The sequence below is a fragment of the Molothrus ater genome, chromosome Z (assembly GCF_012460135.2).
Source record: "Molothrus ater isolate BHLD 08-10-18 breed brown headed cowbird chromosome Z, BPBGC_Mater_1.1, whole genome shotgun sequence".
Lineage (NCBI taxonomy): Eukaryota > Metazoa > Chordata > Aves > Passeriformes > Icteridae > Molothrus > Molothrus ater.
The window spans coordinates 64,499,285-64,524,097 of record NC_050511.2 but is presented as its reverse complement, the minus strand read 5'-3'; the positions used below and the strand labels follow the sequence as shown (position 1 = coordinate 64,524,097).

The 24,813-nt window shown below is 46.2% G+C and overlaps 1 protein-coding gene across 5 annotated transcripts; it reads right to left on the bottom strand.

Moving 5' to 3' along the window:
* Positions 1-4,509: 4,509 nt before the first annotated feature.
* On the bottom strand, positions 4,510-23,170 carry RNF20 (ring finger protein 20). 5 transcript variants are annotated; one of them, XM_036403366.2, is made up of 21 exons: positions 23,089-23,170; positions 20,203-20,254; positions 19,498-19,668; positions 19,207-19,374; positions 18,942-19,089; positions 18,597-18,779; positions 17,272-17,390; positions 16,308-16,454; positions 16,048-16,125; positions 15,631-15,750; positions 14,222-14,401; positions 13,891-14,026; positions 13,107-13,228; positions 12,392-12,795; positions 11,705-11,822; positions 10,273-10,422; positions 9,119-9,331; positions 7,080-7,205; positions 6,068-6,208; positions 5,642-5,743; positions 4,510-5,425 (listed from the first exon to the last, which is right to left on the bottom strand). In XM_036403366.2, the coding sequence occupies exons 3-21, from the start codon at positions 19,624-19,626 to the stop codon at positions 5,249-5,251; spliced, it is 2,961 nt and encodes a 986-aa protein (XP_036259259.1). In that variant the 5' UTR covers positions 19,627-19,668; positions 20,203-20,254; positions 23,089-23,170; the 3' UTR covers positions 4,510-5,248. The 5 variants fall into 5 exon arrangements, with proteins under 5 accessions (XP_036259259.1, XP_036259258.1, XP_036259261.1 ...); XM_036403365.2 differs by lacking the exon at positions 23,089-23,170 and adding an exon at positions 22,994-23,074; XM_036403368.2 differs by lacking the exon at positions 23,089-23,170 and adding an exon at positions 22,688-22,855.
* Between the last annotated feature and the right edge of the window lie 1,643 nt (positions 23,171-24,813).

The window sequence follows — 24,813 nt, the reverse complement described above, 5'->3', positions numbered from 1 at the left end:
TTTGGATAGACAAAAAAGGGGGGAGCCAGAGGCAACGCCCCACATGAGGTTGAACAAGGCATTGTATGTGTTGAATTTTCTCAACAGCTCCTTTTCAGAGGCCAATCCACTGATTTTAAGACATTTTTCAAAAAGCACTCAGGCAAAACTAAGGGAGAATCCTTTAGTTTTGATCCGAAACCCAGAGACAGGACAAATAGAAGGTCCCTTCAAACTAATTATGTGGGGCAAGGGTTTTGCTTGTGTTTCCACAGGGCAAGGTCAGAAGTGGGTGTCAGCACGACACATGAAGCCATATTGGACTTGAGAGCAAGAAGATACTGATCCTGGAAACAGAGAAGCGAGCACGCAGACAGAAGGAGAGAACCAGACTCCAGACATCAACTTGGAAAAGACATAAAAAATTTAAGGACTTGGGGGTTTCTTTTGGGGCTTGGGTGTCAAAAACATGGCAAAGCTTCTCACCAAGGGTGAAGCCATGAGCTTGGTAATGCTCGCGTGCCTCATTCTTCCACCTATTGCCTTAGGCAATGGGGCGGATTTGCTCATTGTTCAACCAAAACAGAACATTTGGGAAGCTTTGGCTCAAGCAGCAAATTTAGACAGCATTTGTTTGACACATGTTGTAGTGCGTTTTTATACTTTGTAATACTTTGAAGTAATTTTGTTTTGTATCCCCATATTTTTCTCAAATGGTTTATCCCAGACTGTACCCCCCTCCCTTTACCTGTGTTATCCCTCTCCCTGGATGAGATCATCCCCAAACCCCCACCCTGGCTCTCTGTCAATCACTCAGCATCCCATCCCTCCATCCAGAAGTTTCGGTCCAAGTTGTCGAGTGATTAGCCAGAGGCTAGGAGTCAGCCCCCCAAGCCTTGCCCCATACGCTGTCCTAAATGTCTATCCCCCAGCATTCATCCCTTAGGGTCACTCATTGGTTGGTAAAATGTTATCTACTTTTGGTTTCCGCCTCCTTTTAAATGTAACCTTGGCACATCTCCCGGGGCTCTCAGCAGGAGGCCCCTGAGATGCAGGAGCTCCTTTGGGATCCTAATAAAACCGTGGATTAACCCCTGCTAAGAGTCGGCCCTTTATCTTCTACCGATGTCTCTGGTGTCTCTTGTGCTGCAAGGCGACCAGCCCAGGTGCCCTCAGTACCCTCGGGGCACAGAGAGTGTTTCCCTGCTGTCGGCCGTGTCGGGGCTGCCCCCCGGTGTCTGCCGACTCGGGACTGGCCCAGGGTTCCTGAGAGGCTCCCAGAGGGACCAAGACAGACACACTCAAGGCCAGGGAAACCATGTTCAACATGCATGGTAGGTTTCCAGTGGATGAATGGCCGGTTCCAAAACACACTGTAAAAGTTTCACAGGTCATTATGGATCCTGTGAATGAGTGGCGTTTTGAACACAACTCCTTCCTGTGCTTCCTCTGAACCTCAGGAATTGGAAATTTTTGGGTCCACAACAATGGAACTTTGCATGAAAATTGAAATTTTGGATGTGACAAAACCAAAAAATATGACATTGATGTCACTCCAAATCATGCCTTTCACAAAAATGCATTGGCTTGGTACAAATACACCAAGACGACAACCAAAGCATCGCTCTAGGTTCCAGTACAATTGCCACAAGGGATCTTTTTCATTTGTGGGGACAGAATTTGGCATGGCATCCCTGCAAATGTCAAAGGTGGTCCATGCAGCATTGGAAGAATTTCATTGCTGTCACCTGATTCGAAATCATTGAAAGAGCAAAAACATAAAGAGAAAAGATCATTGGAACAGTATAGTCCAAATTGTGATGATGAGGTAAACACTTGGGACAAGGCTCGGAGAATTGCCGTTGCAATTTTCTCACCTCAGACAGCGTTGGGGGTGGCCGTGACTCAATTGGACCACGTGGGTTGCTGGTTGAGCAAACATGCTCGAGCTGTTTCTCTTGCACTGAGTGACATGTTAAAAGACATTGACAGTGTGAGACAGGCAACTCTTCAAAACAGAGCAGCAATTGATTATCTGCTGCTGGCATATGGACATGGATGTAAGGAATTTGAGGGAATGTGCTGCATGAACCTGACAGATCACTCAAAGTCAATTCGTGAGAACATCAAAAAGATAGAAGAAAGTATAAAAAACTTGGAGAGATCACTGGATCTTGGATTGATGATGTGGTTGGATTTTTTGATCTGTCTCCATTGTGGAAAGAGCTTTTAAAAATAGGGTTTTATATTTTAGTAGGACTTTTGGTTCTCATGCTCATTGTGCCATGCATCTTTTTGTATGTGCGACGGGTCGTGAATTGAGTCACCAAAGAGGTGGTTTTGGTCCAAACAGTAGGGGGAGACGTCGGAACTCACTACATCCCTCCAGGTGTCCAGAGTTGCCGAGGATCCTGCCAGGGGGCTCGGAGACCCTGGCATGCTGTCCAGAACACCTGGGGATTTGATTATGACCCCTGGAGCAAGTTGCCAACTTTGTATGAGGACCTGAAAGTCACAGAGGTTTGAATAGTATAATAATAAAATTATCACAGGGTGAAAATGTAGATTTTAGGATTTTTGGTACGGAGCTTATGGGGACAAGATGGAGGAACTTGGGCATGTCTAGCCTTTCTTCTTCTTTTTGTTCTCCATTTTCTGCAGTTGGCACTTTGGGATTGGTTTAGAATAGAAGTGCACTGTCTAACATAGGTGATAGGTATTGGGAATTAAGTGTAAATATGTTATACATAGTTTGCAATATAAAAAAACAACACCGCCTCGGGGGCAGTCATAGTGCCTTTGGCTGCCAGACTGAGCAGGTCTCAGCTGGGCAGAGAGAAAATTTTATAGATAATAATAAATAAACATCTTCAAGACCGAAAACTGAAGAGTTCAGACTCTTTCTTCAGCTGTGTGGGCCGAAACAGAGACATCCTACACATCTCGGGGCAGCAATTAACTAACATCAACCCGGGACCCCTAAAATACCCTACAGAAGCCCGTATTCATGTCAGTTGGGAAAGTTTCCTAAAGTGATACATTTCTTGCAGATAACTACACGAGGTTATGCAGAGCTAGCATAAGTGTCTTTGTAGTCTGTTTTTAGCTAAATACTAGATGGGCTTGATGACCCCAGGATTCATCTTGTAAGTCAGCTCTGGCTCAGGCTTGCTGCTGAGGCCTCAGCACATCAGACACTGAATTTAGAGAACCTTTTGAGAAAGGTTGTCACCCCTTTACTTCTTTTAGCCCAATACTTCTAGTCCTGATAAATTTGAATTCTTCCTGTACATTCTGGCAAACAGACCATCTAAAATTTTCACTGTTTATCAGTATTTAAATTCTGTCCTCTGAGAGAAACTCAGTCACTTCCAAAAGGAGCTTGAAATAAGCTACTATTTTAAAACAAAACCAAGAATTTTTTTCTTGTTAAGTGAGAAAAGGAGTTTCCAAAACTCCTCTGTGAAACTAATGCAGATTGTTTGAAATATCCTTTTCCTACCAGGAGCAGAGGGACACCAGCCTGGGCAGAGTGCACACAAAGCTCATTTCAGTAGCAAGGTGATACAAGAGACATTGGGGATGGACAGAGGGGCTTTGCAGTTCTGAGGGGCTGTTCAGTTCAGGTTGCTGTTCTCAGCTGTAAAAGGAACTCTTGCTGCTGTAGCAAACTGTTTGAAGATGCAGACAGTTTGTTCGTGAGCCAGGTCCTGGTTGAAGAAGCATTTGTTCCCCAAAATCTACCAGCAGCATTACCACACCATACTTTAGCCAGCTTGCTGCCAGAACCTGTAATCCCAGGAGCAACTTCCAGGGAAAGGGGAGTGGGTTCTACTCTCATTCCTTCTAAGAGCTCTTACACCATGGCAGGGACTCTCAGCAGCCCAGGTTCCCCTTGGAAAGGCAGGATGCTGTGTTCCTTCTCACTTTTCAGGATTCCTCATCATTTACAAGCTTTACTCAAACATTTTGAATGTTTTCAACAAGATAATGAATAGTGTAAGAGCCTGGGATGAACTCCTTTTACTTTGTATCTGGTATTTCCTGCAGGGAGGGGATGGAGGAAGGCAGGAGATTCCCTGCTTCACAGAAGGGACACCCATGAGACAAACCTCTGACAGGTGCACCTTCCATGCAAATTAGGTTTACAGGGAAAACACTAGACCCTAGGAAGAAATGTCACAAATCAACAACTTCCCAGTTTGATTTTAGGAGCAGACTTCAAATGCAGCCTCCAAGCACAGGGAGCACTGAGACTTTAAGCCACACGACATCTCTGCCAAAATTCCCAGCAGCCATGACAAAATGACTGCAGAAATAATGCAGCATCCTGGCCCTCCTGATGTGTCAGGAATAAGCCACTGGGGATACAGCCAGAGGGACAAAAGTTGCTCTAGCTGGAGCTAGAAGAAGAGGAAGGAAGAAATTAGGTGTCTCTACTGTAGAAGTTAAAAGTTTGTGAGAAATGTTTCCAAGAACTGGACAAAGGATGGGAGAGCAGACAGACAGTACCAGAGGCAGGAGAACCAGAACAATTAACCAAACAGCTTTAGTAAGAATTTGTACATAACAAGGTTAATCTTTATGGTAAACCTGCAGCAAAGGAACCACTAAAAGTCCTTTTCTGAGAAGGACAGTGACAGCAATGCCTCAGCCTAGGGGAAAGTGAGCACATCAACCAGGGCTCCTCAGTGGAATGCTATTTTCTAAGGGTCTCAAAGATCTCTCCTTTCTCCTCTTCTGGATATTTAGATGTGTTTGTTTGGGGCTAGGGTTTCCTAGTGCATCAGCCCTCAGGGGTTCTTGCCCTGGCTCAGGAAGATCCCAGGTACCTAAGGAGTTGCTCCACTGAGGGCACAGATTCATTTCCTTGGCCTCTATTGCGTCTGTTAATTGAGAAACTCTTTCCTCCCAGGAGCAGTGTGATTCCTTAATAAGATTTAATTAGCATCCAAAGAAGAGCCCTCAAATGAAGCTCTCACAGATCTCTGCTGCAGCTGAGCTTCCATCCCACCAAGGCAGCACTTCAGTGGCATGTTCCCACCTTGGCAGTGTGAAAGCAAGGGATGGGAAATTTCCTCTCAGGCACAAAGAACTCACAAAAACTGAGGGCAAGACCAAAGGGACAGGGCCAAGAAAGGAAGCAAGATCCAGAGTGTGTTTCTTTCGAGACCCTGAAGGCCCCTCCCAGGAGACACTGCAGCTCAGGCAGCAGAAGCTGAGAGTGAGGCAGGGAGGCTGGCTCGGCAGCAGTGGGGGCTCAGAGGCCTCAGCCAATGTAGATCCTGTGGAAGTCGTTGGCCCCGAAGGCCGCGTTGCACTTGGGGCACTTGCGCTGCCGGGTGTCGTAGCGCGTCTTGACACACTCAAAGCAGAAGACGTGGAAGCACTTGGTGAGCACCGCGTCCTTCTTGCGCATGTTGCAGCATGGGCATGTCAGGCGGGCCTGCAACACAGACACACAGACACAGAGCTGTGAGGGGCCCTGCAGCCCAGCTGCTGTGCTGAGAGATGTCTCAACATGAAGGTCCTTCCATTCCTCAGAAGGACAATGTGGTTTCTCCAGTGCCAGAGTAACGACAAGAGATGTCAGATACTGGAAGTGTGCCTACACACCTTCTGACTAAGATAAAAAGGGAAGCTGAGGGACACAGATACTCACCTTGTAATCCTTGATTTCCTCCATCAGGATCTCATCACAGTTGGGAACCATGTCAGGCTTCTTTGTGGTCTCCAGCTTCCTGCGCAACCTAGAAATATCTTCCTGCACAAAAACAGGAGACCAAGAGAAGGAGCAGTACATTCTCTGTCAGCTTCTTCAGGGACCAAAGAGAACATGCACCTGGCTAAGTCACGCCACCCATAGTTTTACCCCCTGTAATCCAAGAGACAACATGATCCTCTGATGCTACAAGTATTGTCAGTTATCAGGGGACAAAATCTGAAAGAGCCAAGACCTGATGATGCCAAAATCAAAGTGAAAATGGACACCAAGAGCAGTTCAGCTGAAAGCCTCGACAAGCTCGATGTACAAGGAGAAGGACACTAAAGCAGACAGATCTTGAAGGATTGTGCATAGGATATGTACCTCAGCCCTTTTGAAGTTGAACATCTCTTTCTCTCTAGTTACTCTGTTTTCCACAATCTCTTCCTGAAAATCATGTAACTTCTTCTGAGCCAGCTCTAGCTGGGCCTTCAGATCATCTGCAAGCTGGGCTGCATCCATGGCCTGAGAAAGAAAACCAGTATATAAGGACCAAACATAGAAGAACAGCTCTAGTGGCTTCTAGTGCCTTGTAATTACCTTATTATCAACAAGTTTTAATAATTTAGCTTCAAGATTCCTTTGGGCAGAGCCAAACCTTGGCATGCTGCAAAGCACATCACTTAGAAAAACACTAATGATCATCCAAATCTCTTCTTAAAGTATTTTCAGCCTTCCAGCTTCTACATTTTCTCTGTTAAAGTGTTCAGAGGCAGTTCTATAGCTGTTAATAGATAGAACTGCAAGATACCTATTTTTAACAATCTTCTCTCTTCACCACCTCTCTTCTGACTTTATAACCAAATGCCCTAATACCACCAATTGTCATATTAAGCACAGGTGACTGCTGAATTCTCCCTAGCTCTTCCTCACAGTGATACTCCTGCTTACCTTTTTGCCTGTTTTAATGTAATTTCTGCATTTCTACTAAAACTTAATAACAAAGGCAGCTATTAGACTTAGTCTTATTTTACTGGTAACGCACCTACTTTATTGATCTTAGGCATTTGTTGAAAGTGTTCACATTCCCCAGCTGTATTTCCTTTTGCTTATCCCATCTTTGCTACAAAGGCTTTAACCCCAGTTAACTTCGTCTGGCTGCTCTTTCTTCACCACAGGTTGCACAGAAAAAGATATAACCTGCTTTTCCTTATCAAAGCAAAACATCAGTCTCCAGTACTTTAATCATAATTCTCTCCAGGACTCCTCAGCCTTCTGATACACTCATCCCAAATCAGGGAATACCAGGTTCTGTAATGCCAGTGAGAGATCAGAGCCTTCCATGCCTCCCCAAGCTCCCACTTACAGCCCAAGGGGAAAGGAAGGCATCGCTCACCTTGCGTTTGTTCATCTCCAGGGCCTGTGTTCGCAGCCCCAGCTCCTTCTCTCCTGTTCCTATGCTGCTCTGCAGTAAGTGTTCCTTCTCCTCCAGCTTACGCACCACCTGCAGCTGGGCATCCACCTTGGAAAGGGACACAGAGGGACCAGAAGGAACAAATGAATGCATGCTCTGTGGGTCTTCAGAGCTGTCATTCAAGCTGCCGCCTAAAACTACCCCTGCTTCCCCATCACCAGGGAGCACACCTTCGGCTTGCCTTTTTCTCCCTGAACAGCTGTGCCTGTATCCAGAGAGCTGTACCCAGATCTCTCTGGTCAACACTTTAAAAGTTAGCAGTTAAATATTTGCAACAAACATGTCTTAATTTTTGGACAGTGGCTTTAAGACTTGCAGTAAGGCAATGAACAGTTCCACAGTGGCACCAAGGATGACAGGATACAAAGTCATAGAATGGCCTGGATTGGAAGGGACCTAAGATCCTCTAGTCCCAGCCTCCCTGGGATAAATTCCACTAGGGCATGTTTCTCAAAGCCCCATCCAAGTCTGGCCTTGAACACTTCCAGGGATGAGGCATCCACACCATCTTTGGGCAACCTCCAGCAGTGCCTCACCACCTCTGAGTGAAGAATTTCTTTCTAACATCTAATATAAGCCTGCCCTCTTTCAATTTAAAACCACTGCCTCTTGTCCTGTAATTTTTTTTGTATACTCATATAAAAAGTTCATCTCCCTCAGGTTCCTAAGCCCCCTTCAGGTACTGGAAGGCTGCAATGAAGTCTCCCCTGAGTCTTCTCTTCTCCAAGCTGAACAGGCCCAGCTCTCTTAGCCTGTTCTTGTAGCAGAGGTGCTCATTTCTTCTCATCATCTTTACAGGCTCCTCTGGACTCCCTCCAAGAGGTCCATGTGTCTTTGCTGTGCTGAGGACCCCAGAGCTGGATGCAGCACTGCAGCTGAGCTCTCACAAGGGCAGAGCAGAGGGGCAGAATCCCCTCCCTCAGCCTGCTGCCCACGCTGCTTTGGATGCAGCCCAGGATGCAGTTGGCTTTCTGGGCTCCCAGCATGCGCCTCTGGGTCAGGTCCAGCCTCTTACCCAGCAGAATCCAGGAGTCCTTCTCTGCTCTGGTGCTCTCAGTGATTTCCTCTCCCAGCCTGTGCCTATGTCTGAGGTAGTTCAGACTGAACCATGGTTTCCAACTCCTATGCTTGTTACCAGTATATACAGCTATAGGTAGAATATACAGGCAGAAGTACTATTCCAACAGGAAAAGAACTTCCCACTTTTCCTCACCCATCTGCTCTCCATAGCAGTGAATCCAGAGGACATTGTAATGCTCATACAGCAGTGTCAGTTTCCTACAATGACAGGCCCCTTTGAATCCTGATGCAGTCCCAGGCTGGTGAGAGGAACACTCCATCCTGGACTGATTCTGGTGAAGACAGTTAATTCTCTTCAGAGCAGCTCATATGCTGCTATGCTTTGCATTTTGGAGCAAAACACTTTCAGTAACACAGCACTGTTTTAGCTGCTGCTGAGCAGTACTTACACAGCACCAAGACCTTCTGTGTCTCATGCTGCCCACCAGAAGGTAGGCTGAGGGTGTCCAGGAAGCAGGGATGCCACACAGCCAGGACAGCTGATCTAGCTGGCCCAAGGGGTGTTCCACACCCTACAATGCTGTGTTCAGCAATAACAGCTGGTGGAAAGGAGGCAGTGGGAGGATGATCAGAGCTGCAACATTTAATAACAGTAAGGCCTGATGAAGCCCTGCCTTCCTGGAGATGGCTTAACTCCTGACTGCCCCAGGAAATAACCAATTAATTAATTTCTTGTTTCACTTGTATAGACATCTCTGCTTTAACTGTTAAACTGCCTTTATTCAGCTCACCTGTTTTCTCACTTTGTCCCTTCTGATTCTTTCCCCTTTCCCTCAGTGGGGAAGAGAGCAAACGGTTGTGTGCAGCTGCCTAAAACAGATAACCCACACCTCCATCTCCCCACCATCTCTCTTGTCCTCTCTCTCCTTTTTCCCTATTACCTGCGTTTTCAGTGTCAAAACTTGGTCTGCTAGCTCCTCTTTTTCCTCTTTCAGCAGCTTATGGATCTGGTTGGACTTGATACGTTCTGACATCAACTTGAAGTTGGCATCATCCTTCTCTCGCAGCTGCTGCATCAGACGGATGTTCTGCTCTTGCATGTCTTCAAAGGCTTGGCCTGTGACATCCATTTCTGACAGCAGGGCCTCTTCCTCCTGCAAAAGAATCACAGGCTCTGGCCAAACTGTGCCCTGGACCCTCTTGAGTGAGCCTGAACATTTTATTCAGAGACACCAAACCTAGCAAAGATGGAGGAAGATTTTCAATGTGAGGGAACAGCATTATCCCAACAACCAGAAAAATGTATTCCCTACAAGTCTGCACCACAGCAGATACTCTGAATTTGAAGGTGCAGAGAAAAGATGGTTACATGTCACTTGTCTGGCAGAATCAGGTTTGACACAGTAATTGCCAGAGCTGGGCAGAAACCAACACCCAATTCCCAGCAGCTGAACAGCTGTCAGATATACCAGGGCAAAAATTCTACATGTGGACAGGTTGACAGCTTCCAACTTACAGGCTGCCAAGCTCCTTAAACTCATTTTGGCCACTTCAGCATTGACAAGGTAGAGCAGTTCTGCTCTACAATAACAAGAATCCAAATTCTAAGAAAGTACATGTCAATTCACTGGCTTGCCTCTATCCTGCTGAGGTGGTCCTGCTCTCTCATTGGATTGAGCCTTTTTTAGCAGAAGGCATGTACCACTTCCATGCAAAATATTCACTAGATGAACTGAGGAGGTAATAACTCTTAAAAAGAAATTGTCATCTCTTCCCCTAATGGCTGATAAAATAAAGCCAATTCTCCTCTGTGTGCCTCACCAAGGCCATATGTTTAACTGTTTATTTAATGTTTAATTGTTATTAAATATTTCCCACCATGGCCTGCCTGCGATATCCCAGAGCTGAGGGTGGACGGGGTTATTTTATTGGTGGTTCTTTTGCTTGCTCAGTTTTTTTCTCCTTTGGTAAACAAGCACCAAACTCCCATCTCTGGCCCATACAGATATAAATTCCTTCTCTCTTTCTGGATGTAACCTGAAGGCAGCTCTCCCAGTTGCCCCAGCCAAAAGAGACCTCATCAGGAATTTCTCACCTGCTTAGCCATGGCAAGTTTCTTCTGTAAATATTCAATCTGTTCTTCCACTGCTCGGATCTTGCGGAGGGCATCCTCATCAGCCATCTTCTTACTCTCCTTTTTTTCCTTGTCTTCCAATTCTTTCACCCTCTGCCTCAGTTCTTCAAGCTACAAGAACCAACCAGAAACAACACTAAACACAAGGATACACCCTGAGCATTGTTCAGAGCCTGTTTTCTCCAAAATTCTCTGAAACACTCAGGACTGCCTTCAAAGCATGGCAAAAAAACCCCAGGTTGTTTTGACAGAGTATTACAGGCAGATGTACCATTTGGATGGGCTGTAGGCCCAAGATCTTGACTTCCACACCTTTGAAAATTTCATAGCATCTTTTATCAGAGTAGGAACATCAGTCTCCTGCAATTGTACATGTATGGATACAGACTCAGAAAGCATCTGCTCCTTTAAGACCATCTGATCAAGGACCTTCTTCCATACAAGGAGGAGATAACAGGAAAATGACAAGGTAAAATAAAACATACAGAGATACAAACTTGGCAGAGAAATGGTAAAGGAGGCAGTGATGAGAATGAAACCTGGTCAGTCACACTAAACATTGAGAGCACATGAGGGTGTGAAAATGTTTACTCCATCAAGGTTATCTGAGTGTGGGAGAAGGAGAAAACCCAAAATAAAATATACAGAGACACAAACCTGACAAAACAAACACAGATACAAAGAGAGGAAGCAAACCTCTCCAGTCACAACAGCTTCCAAGGAACTACAGGAACCACCTCCAGGAAGATCAGCTGGGACTTTGTAACTGATGACACTGTAAAGCAGGAATGGCTCCTGAACTGGGACAGCTGTGGCAATCAAGAGCAGCTCAAATCCAGAAGCAATGTGCAGGGAAATGGAGACCAAGGATGAACAAATTAGGGTTAGACAGAGAAGGGTATAAAAGGAGCCAGTCCCATGGGAAATATGGACAGTCAGTAGGCAGTTGCCTGGCTCAGCCTTGCCCACAATCATCACAGCCTGTCCTGTCCTAGCTTCTTGTATCTTTTCCTAAGTATCACCATGTAATCTAACTCTTTACCCCATGTGTGTGTGCTGCACAGAGGAAGTGCTGCCTATAGGCGAGACCTGCTTGTGAACAAGGCAAGAGGGGCTTGGAACCACAGGGGTCCCAAAGAGAGGGACATGCTGGAACTGAAGGAATCTGCAAATGGGTCTGTTCTTATGAACCTAGAGACTGGTGTGTGTGTGTGCCTGCACTAGCAACTAGTCCCTGTTATCTCCAGACCATTCCAATCTCTAAGCGACAAAGCTGGGAAGACAAACAATCCTCAGTTCTGAGGAGAGAAACAACACAGTTCTGCTGCAGAGTACCTGAAAAGAAGTTTAAGTAACACATTGAAAAGAAAAGAGGATGAGAAATTAGGAATACCTCAGCTTTTGCCTTCTTCTCAGCTGCCATCAGCTGCACTTTGTCTCTCTGCTCTTTGGGGGCAGAGCGGTACATATCTAGCAACAGTTTCATCTCCTTCTGGCTCTCCTGGGCCTTCCTGGAGAAAGGGAGACGGACCACAGTAAGAACACAGTAGCAAAGCCACACTGTTACACAGCCAGCACCACAGCCTGGCAATATTCTCTCATCTCCCATATGGATATGGAGTTGTTGGTGGCTCATTTTATCCTGGTAACATAAAACAGCAGCTGAGTATAGTCTGGAAATAAAACATGTTCAGGCACATGGGTTGAAATGCAAGAAGTGGGCTGGAGATGAAATACATATCCTAATAATATGTACAAACTATCCTCCTCTGCTTTGGGAACCATGCAGGAGTGGGAACACTGCTGTGTCCTCTATTAATAACGTGCTGCTGTGAACTTCTATGCTATTGTTATGACATCAACAAATCAACATTACTTGACCCATACCATGAAGTATCTCCTTTGGTAATTCATGCTTTAGGCTACTCCACTGACCACATCACAATCAGAAACAGAGGGTGTCAAGAAACTCTCTTGGTTCCAAACTCCAATGATGCTGATCCCGTAAAAGCAAGACCATGTGAACACCCCAGGCTTGGGCACTGCTCACACAGGAAAGGGAGAAAACAGCAACTCTTACTTGAGCTCAGCCTTCAGCTGCTTGATCACTTCAGCCTCCTTCTTTCTTCCATCTTCATGCTTCCCTTTCTCCTTGTCTTTGGACTCTCTCTCCTTCTCAGATTCTTTCTGCTTCTGCTTTTCCCGCTCTCGTTCCTTTTCCTTCTCTTTCTCTTTTTCTCGTTCTCTCTCTTTCTCCTTCTCCTTTTCCTTCTCTCGTTCCCTCTCTCTTTCCCGTCTCTCCCGCTCCCGTTCCTCTTCATCTCGCCTGGCCTTCATCTCATTAACATCTTCAGAAGCAGCCTTGGGAACAGTCACTTGGGCAGAAGGATCATCAGGCTCCTGCTTGATCTCTGCAGGTTCCTCCTTTGCGTCTTCAGTGCTGGACTGGGACTGGAGGAGAGCACTGCCACTGCGAGAGCGGATCTGGAGTGGAACAGCAAGAGAGATGACCAAGAAAACAAATGTTTAAGTTCTTAGCCAGGAGTCTTCCCTACCTCCTTCTCCCTTGTCTTCCCAGATCCATGCTTCCATGCCCCCTTTTCATGGAGCACTACACAGCTACAAAGGAAGAGCATTTGTTTGGTCAAAGGAAGCAGCAGAGTGCAGAGCTCCACAGAAAATTTCACTGCATCCTGCACAGCGTATCAGAAAGGTTGGTATTCCTGGCAAGGGTGACAGCATTACCCCTTCTCCTAAGCTTTTCCCTTCTTTTCTGGCATTTCCTGCTGTGTTACCTTGCTCAGGTCAGACTGGGCCTCTCTCAGTTTGCGTTTGTATCTCAGCACCTCTCCCTTCAGCTGGTGGTTGTGATTCTGGAGGCTGCTGATGAGGTGACGCATCTCCCGATTAATGGGGCCTGCAAAAACAGAAACACCTCTGCAACAAACCACACCTCTGCCAACCTTCTTGAGGACTTTCATGGAGATGGAGAACAAGCTAAGTGACAATGACAAAGAACAAAATAAGACTCTCACCATTCTGCCACGTAACAGAGCAACACAAAACACTTGCAGAAGGAAAGTCATGCCAGTTTTATACACAACCATAAGTCCTTGCAAATTCACAGTCCTACGTTCCCACTTAATATCCTTTTCATGACCATGATCCGAACGGAAACATGTCATGTTACAAAATAAATCTGATTTAAATGCTCCTTCAGAAGTAATTTATTTCTTCTGATGAAATTTAAGAATCACTGCTTTGCTATCTAGATTGTCCTTACAGACTTGGAAATGAATCCTCCCCCCAAGTAATTTTTAATCATGCAATATATCCTGCCATAAACCAAATTGTTAGCAAAATGTATCTATTATGCAGCATCTAGAAAGAAGTCAGATAACATGGAACTGGCCTCCCAATAAAACAGGTGAAGAGCTTTGCTTGTTGAGATGAGGAGACCTGCCAGAACAAGTATTTAATAGTAACAAAGAATCAACCCATGCATCCTAGTGCACTGTAGCTCCTAACGGGCATTGGTGGGTAGGTGGTGTTTGTTTCAGGCACAGCAGAACAACTTACCTGCTTGCTCATTGGCAGCAAGTGTCTGTTCAAACTCTATCCTCAACATCTCATACTCTTTGCGGACTTGTGCCAGGGTGTCCTCCAGCTGAATGACCTCAGTGCGTAGCTTCTTGTGAAGGCTGACCTCATCCCTCTGAGGAACAGAAAGGAAACAGAACTCAGTGCTTTGAACCTGGAGTATCTCTCACCTCATCAATATCAGGTACCACCAGAGACTGAATTATTGCCAGAAATGTCTATTTCCTGAGCATTTGCAGAGGCACACAGACCCATCAGTGATGGCTGGTGGCATGACAGAACTCCCAGGCTGAGAGAGCAGAGGTGTTACCTCAATCAGTTCCACCTGGCGCTGGTGTGTGGCGCGGGTGCCGTGGAGCAGCGTGCGGGCCTCATCAAGGTGTGCCTTCAGCTGCAGACTCTCGTTGTACAAAACAGAAAACTGGGACTGCATGCAGCGATATTCTGGGGTCTCCTTCACAGCCTCTTCCACTGCCCGCCGCAGCTCAACCTGGTTGGGACACAAGAAAATGTCACAAAAACAAAAATTATCCCCTTGCCTTTGGTTTCTGTCTCTCAAGACAGAAGAACAGTGAATCAAGCTGCCACAAGCAAAGACAAAAGTAGAACTTGAATAGCACTGCTGTGAAGTAGGTCCAAGTGATATGATTCAGTACCAATCCTAAAAAGTGTCTGTGTTCTCTTATGCACTAGGCTGCTTCTCTCGCACAACCACAAGGCGGAAGTTTTTCAATCTTAGGTCCTGAAACAGTTTCTCTTAAAGATATGAACTTGGAAAACATAATAAATTGTAAACACCCAGATCAACAAAGATGGACACATAGAAAAGTATGAGAGAACAGAGAAAATACACATGCAAATAGGAATTATGTCAGCCTTCCACCAGTAGGACATAATAACTGAAAGAAAGAGAAATGAAAAAAAATCCCAGAGGTACAGAACTGAACTCCTAGAAAAAAAAGTTAGCAAATGATTGTAACTAGCAGCAGTAAACCAGACACATATATACATGCATTCAGCTTAAAAGTAATTACAGGGGGGAAAAAAAAGTTGTAAGCTAAGGACACTTCTCTCTAAACAAACTCATGTGGATAAACAGAATTCAGAGGTGCCTCAAGACAGTTTCCAGCATCAGATCTCTGGATTAAAGTTTTTGAGACAGACATTTCTTATAACTGGCACTGACCACTAAGATGAAATTTGGATTATTCTCTCTGTCATATACTTGTCTACCACAGAGCCACAGCTTCTTGTGTTACCACTTTTAAAACATCACAAACTCACAGGCTGTCTCCTATCTATCCATTCCCCACAGTGGGGAAGACAGAAGTTCATTGTCTCTTTCAAGAGCCTCTCTCCCCACACAAGTTCCCTGATTGTTTCTCTTCTCTGGTTCCACTTGCACAGGGCGTGGGGAAAGTGGAAAATCTGAAAACAGTTTTAACCAGACATGATTAAAATGGACTCAAAGATCAGAATGGGACATGGGCAGGAAACCATTACAATTTCCAACGGTGGCCACACGGTGTCACCAACGCACTGAGCTGCAAGTGGAGCCACAGACCCACTCAATTGTACCTGGAGCAAAGTGTAACACAGCTAAAGAGCAGGCTCAGAATAGACACTGCAATGAGGTTTTCTGCAGACACAGCACTGCAAAGCTGAGGGCAGCCCATCCCACAGAACACCTTCGTCCTCACACAGCTACAGATGTCTCACCTTGAGCTTTTCATTCTGTGTTGTTACTTCCTCAAGATCCTGACGCAGTTCCTCCAATTCATTAAGGCGATTCCCAGCAAGCTCTTTATTCTCTTCCAGCTCTGCATTCATCTCCTCAAACTGTTGGGATAAACTGCTTGTAAATCCTACTGTTAATGTGTCTCCTGAGAGTGCTAATGAACTATCTGTTCATGTAGTAATGGCAGCTACAGACTGAGCAGTCAGGTAACTTGACCAAGCGAGACAGAGTCTAATTCCACCTGGTGTTTCTTAAGTAGAAAACTCATGACACAGACAAAATGGCTTGTCCAGAGTCACCCAGCTTTGTGGCACAGGATCTAAAAATTATCTAAAATAAGTATCGAATTCTGTTCAAATTGTGGCCCTTGTTCTCCTTGAACAAACTGCTGGCCTTACCTTGCGAGCATTAATGGTGATTGTTCCCCCATATAGGCTGCTCCCAGCTCCATACACCTTGTAGCCTTTGGAATTTACCTGCAAGAAATGCAAGAGATTTCCTCAAGATCCAGTGAAATACTGACAAGAGTGATGCAGCAGGTCCAAGACCAAAGAAGGAACACTGCAGGTTCTCAGCTCTCCCAGCAAAGTCCCAGGGAGGATGTCACACACCCATCCAACACCACCCCCACTTCCCAGGTCTCCTGGCCAGCGCTTACTCGTTCCAGGACGTCGGCCAGGTGGCGGTTGAGCCTCTGCTCTCTCTTGCGGATCTTGTCAATGTCCCACTGCAGGTCATCAATCATGGTCTCCAGGACAGACACCCGGGATTCTGCTGTCTCCACCCTCTCTTGCAGCTTGGAGAACTGCAATCAAAGGAGTGCTTCAGCCAGCATATTGCATAGACCCAACTTTTCCTCATGCTGCTCAGGAGTCATTTTTCTCTTTTTCATCTTTTGCTGTGATGACAGACTATTCCATGAACTGTCCCAAATTTTACACTGGCCAAATCCCAAGACAGCAACAAAAATAAGACAAAACTGAAAATTGAGAAAGAGCAGAAGCTGGTAGTATCTGGTAGAATACAGAGGAAGCCACCTCAGCTGATTCAAAGCCTTTTTTGATTTTAATCTTTTCTATCCCTATGTCCATCTACTTTAGAGAGCACCTAAGTGCTCAGATGTCTAATGCTGTGCAAGATCAGCATTAACACAATTTTTTAATGAACTGAAATCTCTCAAACAAATGCTGCTACTAATGTGAATCCTTTAACAACTGGGATCATCCTGTAACTGATATCATTATACTGTCAAATTACACAGAGAAATCAAGGAATTCAGAACGACAGAGATATCACCTTGACTGTTCCGGGTGTCTACACAGCCACCTCAGCACCACGTGCCCCCAGTTTCTCTGCTCTCCCGTCTTCTTTAAAAGTTAAAACCATTCAGTTCACTGTCTCACTTATATCCTTTCCTTTAGTGATGTAACAAGCAAATCAACCTGATTTATACAGAAAATCAGTGTACAGCTCTCCACAACAACAACAACCCTTTTTGTAATTTTCAAACCATGCTCCTCCTATGCCTCTCCAAGGATATGAGCTGCCTTCCAATCTATGGGAACCATAAATTATGCTAAGCAGGACCCCAAAGCAGATTTCTTTCTCTCTCCTGTTTTTACCTCCTGAGACATGACTCTGTGCTTCTCCTGAAGAACATCAGCCAGTTCTTGCAGCCGTCCATTCTCGTGTGACAGGTAGGTATTCAGCTCCACTACTGCTTCTTCCATCAGTGAAATATCTGAAAGGTGCACAAAGAAAAGGAAATTAATGGAAATCTGGTTTTAATTCCTGAACAGCAATGAGAGAAATAAGAAAACAGAAAAGGAGATTTCTGAGTCTAACTTTACTTTAATTTACCTTTGCCACAGGTGCTTCCTGAGGGCCTGATCTCAATCCACAGAGAGCTTTGTCCATATGCAAAAGGCTCTGCAGTTTAACAGTGCTGCCCATTTCTGACCCAGGGGCCATCCCTAACACAAGAGATCACTTCAGCTCTGTCTGTGCCAGCAACCCAGAGCATGTCCTTGGAACCAGGGACACCCAAATTCATGCATAAACCTGTTGCAACAGGTTTATGCCCAGGGTGACACACCAGGCCAACACACCATGACACCATATGACAACCACACCACTGGGTGACAAGTGAAACTAGAGCACCTTAGGCATGGCACCAGTGTCAAAGCTACTACAGTTTATGACTGCTAGCCAAGGACAGCAACATATTCTTACACCCATACCAGACTTGGTCAGAGCACACAGAAGGCACACCAAGCATGAGCTGATATTTCACCCAAGGTTTCTTTCAAAAGATGAAAAATCTAACCTTAAGCTAATGATGCTTTTTCAACAGTCATCTGAGTCTAAAGTGAATCTGCTACATTAATTTTTAGAAGATGGTAGTTTGGCTTTCTCTGCAGAACTCTGCTATGTTCAAAACTGACAGCTACACTAAGCACACCATGCCATAAGACAGGTACAATTTTGCTCAGGACTCAGTGGAAACTGAGCAGCTTGTTATTGCCACACCTTCTACTAAACTGCAAAGGAGAAGGAGTCCACCATCAGTTCACAATGCTGATTTCACTTCTTTACTTGTAGGCACAAAACCTTTTATGTGGTGGCTAAGAACAGGTGGCTGAGGAGGTTCAGCTGTGCTCTCTGACTTCTCAAGCACATGAACAGAGTACTGGCAGAAACAAGCTGCTTCTTAGCCCAACATGCTGGGCAGAGCCCTCAGCACTCAAATACAGAGGTAGATGCAATGCACTTCTGGCACATGGCCCTTTAGAGGAGGTTTTGATAACAAGAGTTTGGAAAGCCAAAAAAATTAATTTTAGAAAATAAATGCACATGAGAAGGACTAGACCTTAATGTCTACAATTCAGGATCAAGACTAAGGTGGGAGCAGATAAGCATTCTTGAATACCTGCCACCTTGGTCATACCTCCACTATTCAGCTTGTGCGATAGTACATCCACTTTCTCCTGCAGCTTGTCATACATTGTCACAATCTGGGCAACAGCACGGCGGGAGGACTCCACACGCTCCTGCAGCTGAGATTCTATCTCCTCACTGGTACTGCTGGCTAGAGTGGCCAGGAAGGAGAAGGCCGGCTCCAGCCCTTCCCCTGGGAACATAAAGGGGTGAAAAAAAGTAAGTGTGTTCTAGAAGGTAGCATATCCCTGCTCTTTAGAATCACAAAAAAAAGTCTGTCAGCCTTTAGAAATGGACGTCAGTGTTGTCCACAGCTGAAATCCACCTTTCCCACTGTCCCCACCCCCTTTCTCACCTCGTTCCCTCTCATCTTTGCGCTCCTGATTACTGTCAGAGTCTGGTTCAGGTTCTGGCACCACCAGTGCTTTTCTTTCAGACAAAAGGTCTCCAAGACCTTGGTCCAGGTCGAAGCGTTTAAGGATGATGCGGATATTTTCATCAAACTGAATGATGGGACAGTCAAGGCCAGACAAGATAAAGAATGGATGTGAACAAAAGGAGTACAGTGGTACAGGGGAGACAAGCAAACTGTATATGAAGTAACAAAAGCTGTTCCCAACCTGATTCCAGTAGCGGTTGATGATCAGCAGAGAGGCATCGTCAGTGGCCTGCCGACGCTCCAGCTTCTCAATGTGCTCCCGCAGCTCATCTTCGATGGCCTGGCGCTGGTCGAGCATCTCCGCCAGCTTCCGGTTCTTGGTCTGCAGGGTCCGGATGTCCAGCTCCTCCTGGGCACAGCCACACAGCACACAGGCCAGGTCACAGAAGGGCTCACCCTGACCCCAGAGACATTTCTGCCTCCAGATGAAAAAAACCAAAAGGTGGAGTGGGGGTATGCAAGGAAGACATACCGTTGAAGAAACACCACCAAGTTTAATGGTCTCCACAGTAGTGCCTGAATCTTCAACCCCTGCCTTCTTTTCCGGAGGTGCAGAAGGGCCAGGCTCTCCAGCCATCCGTTTATTGCCAATTCCAGACATGGTGGCTGAAGTGTACAGATTCCCACCTTCTCCAAGTTCTTCCTGAACATTAAAGAACACTATGAAAAAATCACCAAACACACATCCATGCAGTCAACTTGATTTGGGGTTTTTAACATGGTGATGCATCATGGTAACAAAATGCCCAAAACAGAGAAGATCATGGAACTAGAAAGATTTTGAAAAATATTTGTTGGGAGGAATGGACTAAAAGTGGAAGACTGGTAAAGGACTGTAAATCATTCAAGTGACCTTGCAGCTGGGAATAACTCTTGACAAGGCAATGATCCTCTGGCACAGGCTGACTTTAAGGGCGATCACTTCTCTAATACTGCACCTCTGCCAGCTGTTGCTTTGGGGAGCAAATTTGTTTCTGTTACCTTGCTCCCACAAGGAGCACTGTAACAGAAACAAATTTACTCCTTGTGTTCTAACTAGGAGATTGTGCCAGCCGGTGCTGACTCACACATTCTGGTCCAACATTAGTAAAAGACACCAGCAGGATCTGCACTTCAAGCAGAAAGTTGATGGGGAAAATATCCACTGCTCTGTAATGTTAAAATTGAAACACTGTACCTTATCACCCTCCTTGCAAAAAAATCTTCATCCAGGTGCACTCTCTGCTTTTCTGCATTAACAAAAATTAACCAGGTTAGACTTTGGCAAACAACTGAGACTGTGTGTATGTGCACCAGTTCACTGCACAACAACCAAACTGTTCCTATTGAATCTACACAGAAAGCCAGTCAAAGCTGAGGGCAGCAACACCCTGGAAATAAATGAGCCCTGTACGCAGAGAGCTCACAAATCCTACAGAACTGAAAAGCAACTTGGACTCAAGGCTTGTAAAGACCCATTCCAAGAGTTTTGCTGTGTACCAAGAGAGATCAAACATGTTTGAAGAGAACCTATTCCTAACTCAAAGCAGTCTGAAAAGCTCTGGACTAAGAGAGAACAGCTGGGGCTGTGAGGGAGGACTGGACATCACCTGCCCTGTGCTCCTGCATGAAGCAGGCTCAGCCAAAGCAGGTTTCCAAGGGCCTTGTCCAGGCAGCCTGAGCATCTCCAGGCACAGAAACTCAGCCACGGCTCTGGGCAGCCTCTCTAGTGCTTGATCACCCTCAACATTAAAACAGGCTTTTCTCGTGTATGAACAGCATTTCCTGTAGTTCCCTAAAATATTATTGAGCAAAATTACAAGTGTATCCTCAAAAGGCTTCCAACACAAATGGAGCAGCTGGAGATAAAAAATGGAACCAACCAGATCTTCACTAGACATGAGCTGCATTCTTCTCCCACAGCCACTGAGGCTGCGTCAGACTGAACGAAACCAGAAGTGAATGAAGTGCAGACCACACCAGTAAAACCCAACCTGTTCCATTTAAACCTATTATGGAATTTATGGTCAAACCAGGGGTTAGGAACTGAACCTTCCAGTTCTTATCTGCTTTAATTGAGCAGTTCTACTGAAAGCAACAAGGCCATTGTCTTTTGAAGATGAAGCTGGTACACTGTTTTGCCAAATCTCAGCATTCACAAGCATCTCAGTGTGACACTGCCCTTCATCATATGCAAAACAGTATAAAGATTATTTCTAAGTGAGTTACTGAAACAGATCCTGCTGAGTTACAGCACAGATCCTATGAGGTATCTTGTAATAGAAACATTAAATTACATCTCAAATTTACAAAGAAAGACAATTGCCATGGAACCATTTTCCTTCTCTTAGCAACAGCACTGACTTTAGCTGGAATTCTGAGAGCATTGGAAGGAAACAGCTGTCACTAAAAACATCTCATTTGTCCCCTGTCAGTCCAGCAAGCCACCACTGCCCACTGCCTTTCACGCTTTTTGTCCCCAGACAAAATACCCCTTCCACTGCCTCCTGGCACCACCCCCCTCAGCTCCAGCTCCTCTCTCACCACTTCCTCACACACTGTATACCAGACCCCAACCCATTAATTTTTTATGGCCACAGACCGTCTCTTTCACAGAATCATTTAGAATGGGAAAAACCTCTGAGATGGAGCCCAACCTATGAACCAACACCACTCTGTCAGCCACACCATGGCACTGAGTGCCACGTCCAGCCAGGGACAGGGACTCCACCACCTCCCTGGGCAGCCCCTTCCAGTGCCTGACAATCCTTTCTGCTGCTCACACATAGAAGAACTCTAAGCATGAATGTTCATTTCTTTGAATGTCAGATTTCCTTTCTGACACAGAACAGCTGATCTGCTCTGCTACCTAAAAGTAAGTTTTACTTACTCATTCTGTATTTGCTTAAAAAAAGGTGGATTTCTGATGACAAGCCCTATCGATTGAAACTCAGATTTTCTCTTCTTACTTACTACCATTTTACAACTAAATTCAAAACCTTTATTACATCTGCCACCACCTGATGTTCCTGCTACAGTACAGAAATCACACTACACATGTATAAACCTGAATTTATGTAAAGACACTGAAAAACAGAAATAAAAGCCCTGGGCAGATTTAAAAACTGCTATTTGAGTTTCTACTCCCCAGCAGGAACTCCAGTCAAACAATGATCCATCCACAAACCCAACAGGGATTTTTCCATAGCTTCATGTCAAGCTCAGCAGGAATATTTTAAGCATAACAGGAGAAAGGGGAAAACTCCCAACCCTCTGCTCTGCTTGGCCCTAGCATGGCATGGATGGAGTACTGTGCCCAGTTCTGGACTCCTCAGTACAAAGACAAGAAGCTGCTGGAGAGGTTCCAGTGGCAGCCACAAAGATGATGAGGGCTCTGGAGCATCTCTCATATAAGAAGAGACTGTGATATCTGGGCCTGGTTAGTCTGGAGAACACTGGGAGAGGATCTCATTAATGCACACAAATATTTCCAAGGTGAGTGCCAAGAGAGTGGTCCAGACTCTTCAGTGCTACCCAGCAACAGGATGACGAGCAGTGGCCATAAACTAAAACCCAACAAGTTCCACCTCAACATGAGGAAAAACACTGAGGGTGGCAGAGCACTGGAACAGCTTCCCACGGACGTCGTGGACTCTCCGCCTTTGGAGACATCCCAAACCCACCTGGATGTGTTCCTCTGTCACCCGCTCCAGGTGACTCTGCCTTGGCAGGGGGGTTGCACAGGGTGATCTCAACCCGACCGATGCTGTGATCCAGCTTCCCACACACACCAGCCGCTCTCACACCTCCTCCGCTCTCCTACATCCCGCGGGGGTCCTGCCCCTGGCATATTCCCACAGCGCCAGCCAGACACGCCGCGGCCCCGTCCCTCCCTCTGAGGGTGTGCGCTGCCTCCAGCCTCCAGCGACCCCTCCGTCCTCCACACGGCCCCCTCCCGGCTCTCCCCGGCCCCCAGCCGCCCCACAGACCCGCCGCGGCCGCCTCGTCGCTGCTGCCGCCGCGCCCCGCTCCGCCGGCAATGGCCGCTACGGGCCGCCCTTTCCGGCCGCCATTTCGCCCTCACCCGTCATGGAGGCGCTGCTTTGCCCTCGCCCGACATGGCGGGGCGGCAGCGGCACCAGACGCCGGCGCCCTCACCCGCACCAAAGATGGCGGCGCGGGCGGAGCCGCCCCCGCCCACACGCGGCCCCGTGGAGCGGCCGCCTCCCTGCCCTCTCCGGAATGGAGCCGTGTCCCGGCCGGAGCGGGCGGGAAGGGCGTCGGAGCTTCTTGATGTGGGTTAAACATTCTGTGCCGGCCATGGTGTGGCAGCAGGGTTGGGGCAGTGGTTGTCCCTCTGCATTCGGCACTGGAGAGGCCACGCCCTTGCTCCCCTCCAACAGCGAGAATTTTCTGCTTTCGTCCGTGTTGTTTGAAGATTAACTGTGCGAATTGTGCAGAGACAACACAATAGATGAGGGAAAAATGACAAGAAAAAATCAGAGTGGTAAGGAGAGAAAGAGAGGGATTAATAATACTTGTATTAATACTTGAGATACTCTTGTGAAGAAGATGGGAGAGCCAAGCAATCCAAATGCCAGTGCAGAGGAACTGCAGAGAAAGTCTTGCAGCAACTTGCAATTACTTAGAGTCAGGAGTGTGACAAATATGGCTGCTTTTTCCTGAACCTCGCAGTCCTTCACTTGCAATTGCTACAAGAAAGAGTGGAGCACTTTACAAAATTACAGTTGCTTAAGAATTGGAGTGACTGAAGCAGAGTGTTTCTTGGAAAGGATGTGCACATGTTTTTAGCATAAGCAGAGGGAAGCCTGGTATTGAGAAACCACCAAAGACCCAGAGGTGAACTGAATAAAAAACGTTGTGTAAGGAACAGCCTAGAGAGGAGGCAATTTTGAGCTTGCAGTGTTGGTGTGCTCAGGATGCGGCCACAAAAGGAGACTTGGATGGACTGAATCTCCTGTAAACAAGAAATGCACAGACTTGTGACCAGGGTTGTGCTGAGCATCACCCATTACCTGTTCCAAACCTCTATTCCAAATTAAAAGGACCTACACAACCTCAAATACTGTCTTTCTCTCAAGTTGCAGGAGTAGTAGTAGCCACCAAATTTGCTATGAAAGCCCAACACATGGGTGTGAAATTCATCCTCTTTGGTAAGGTGGGAGGTGGAGACACAGCATTGTGAACTATTCATATATTACCCAGATGTGTCTGCAGATGTGCAGGTAAATTTGGAGCTTTGGCACACCCGGGATAGTACCCAAAGTGATCTTTGATCCAGCAGAACTGTGCTGCTTCCAAGAGGAAAGGCCCATATGGGAGATGGTCTGGGAGCTGATCTCTCTCCCACCTGTTGCTGAACCTGAGGTTGTCGTGAGCAGAAGGCTCTGCCCTGGAGGGCAGAGGGAAATCCTCTTTTGTGAGAGGATTTGTGTGCCTGGAATTTGCTGAGGAAATAGCAGAGCACAGATTCATCCCAAAGATGGGAACAGAAGAGCTTTGGCCAATCAGCTCCAGGTGCTGTCAGTGGCCGATGAAGAAAGGGATTGCAGGTTGCACACTCAAGGAAAGAGGTTGGACGAATGGGCCCAAGAACACAAGAAGCAGCCAGCCTAAGATAATAAAGTGGAAAAGTGACATCTTCAGGCAACCAGTGACTGGACAAAGCAAAATAGTACCCAAAACACTTACAGCAGACTAACTGCCCAAAGAGAGATAACCACATTTCAAATTCAGTGGAGCAAAGCCCTGTGCATCAATGTTTCTGGGGCAAAGGTCTATTTTTGTG

Excerpts from the sequence above, each read along its gene's own strand:
- RNF20 (XM_036403366.2), bottom strand. The coding sequence starts at position 19,626 with ATGTCTGGAATTGGCAATAAACGGATGGCTGGAGAGCCTGGCCCTTCT. Across the intron at positions 10,423-11,704 it reads AGAAGAAGGCAAAAGCTGAG|CTTGAAGAACTGAGGCAGAG; the intron begins GTATTCCTAATT and ends TGGTTCTTGTAG. Across the intron at positions 5,426-5,641 it reads AGGAAATCAAGGATTACAAG|GCCCGCCTGACATGCCCATG; the intron begins GTGAGTATCTGT and ends TCTGTGTTGCAG.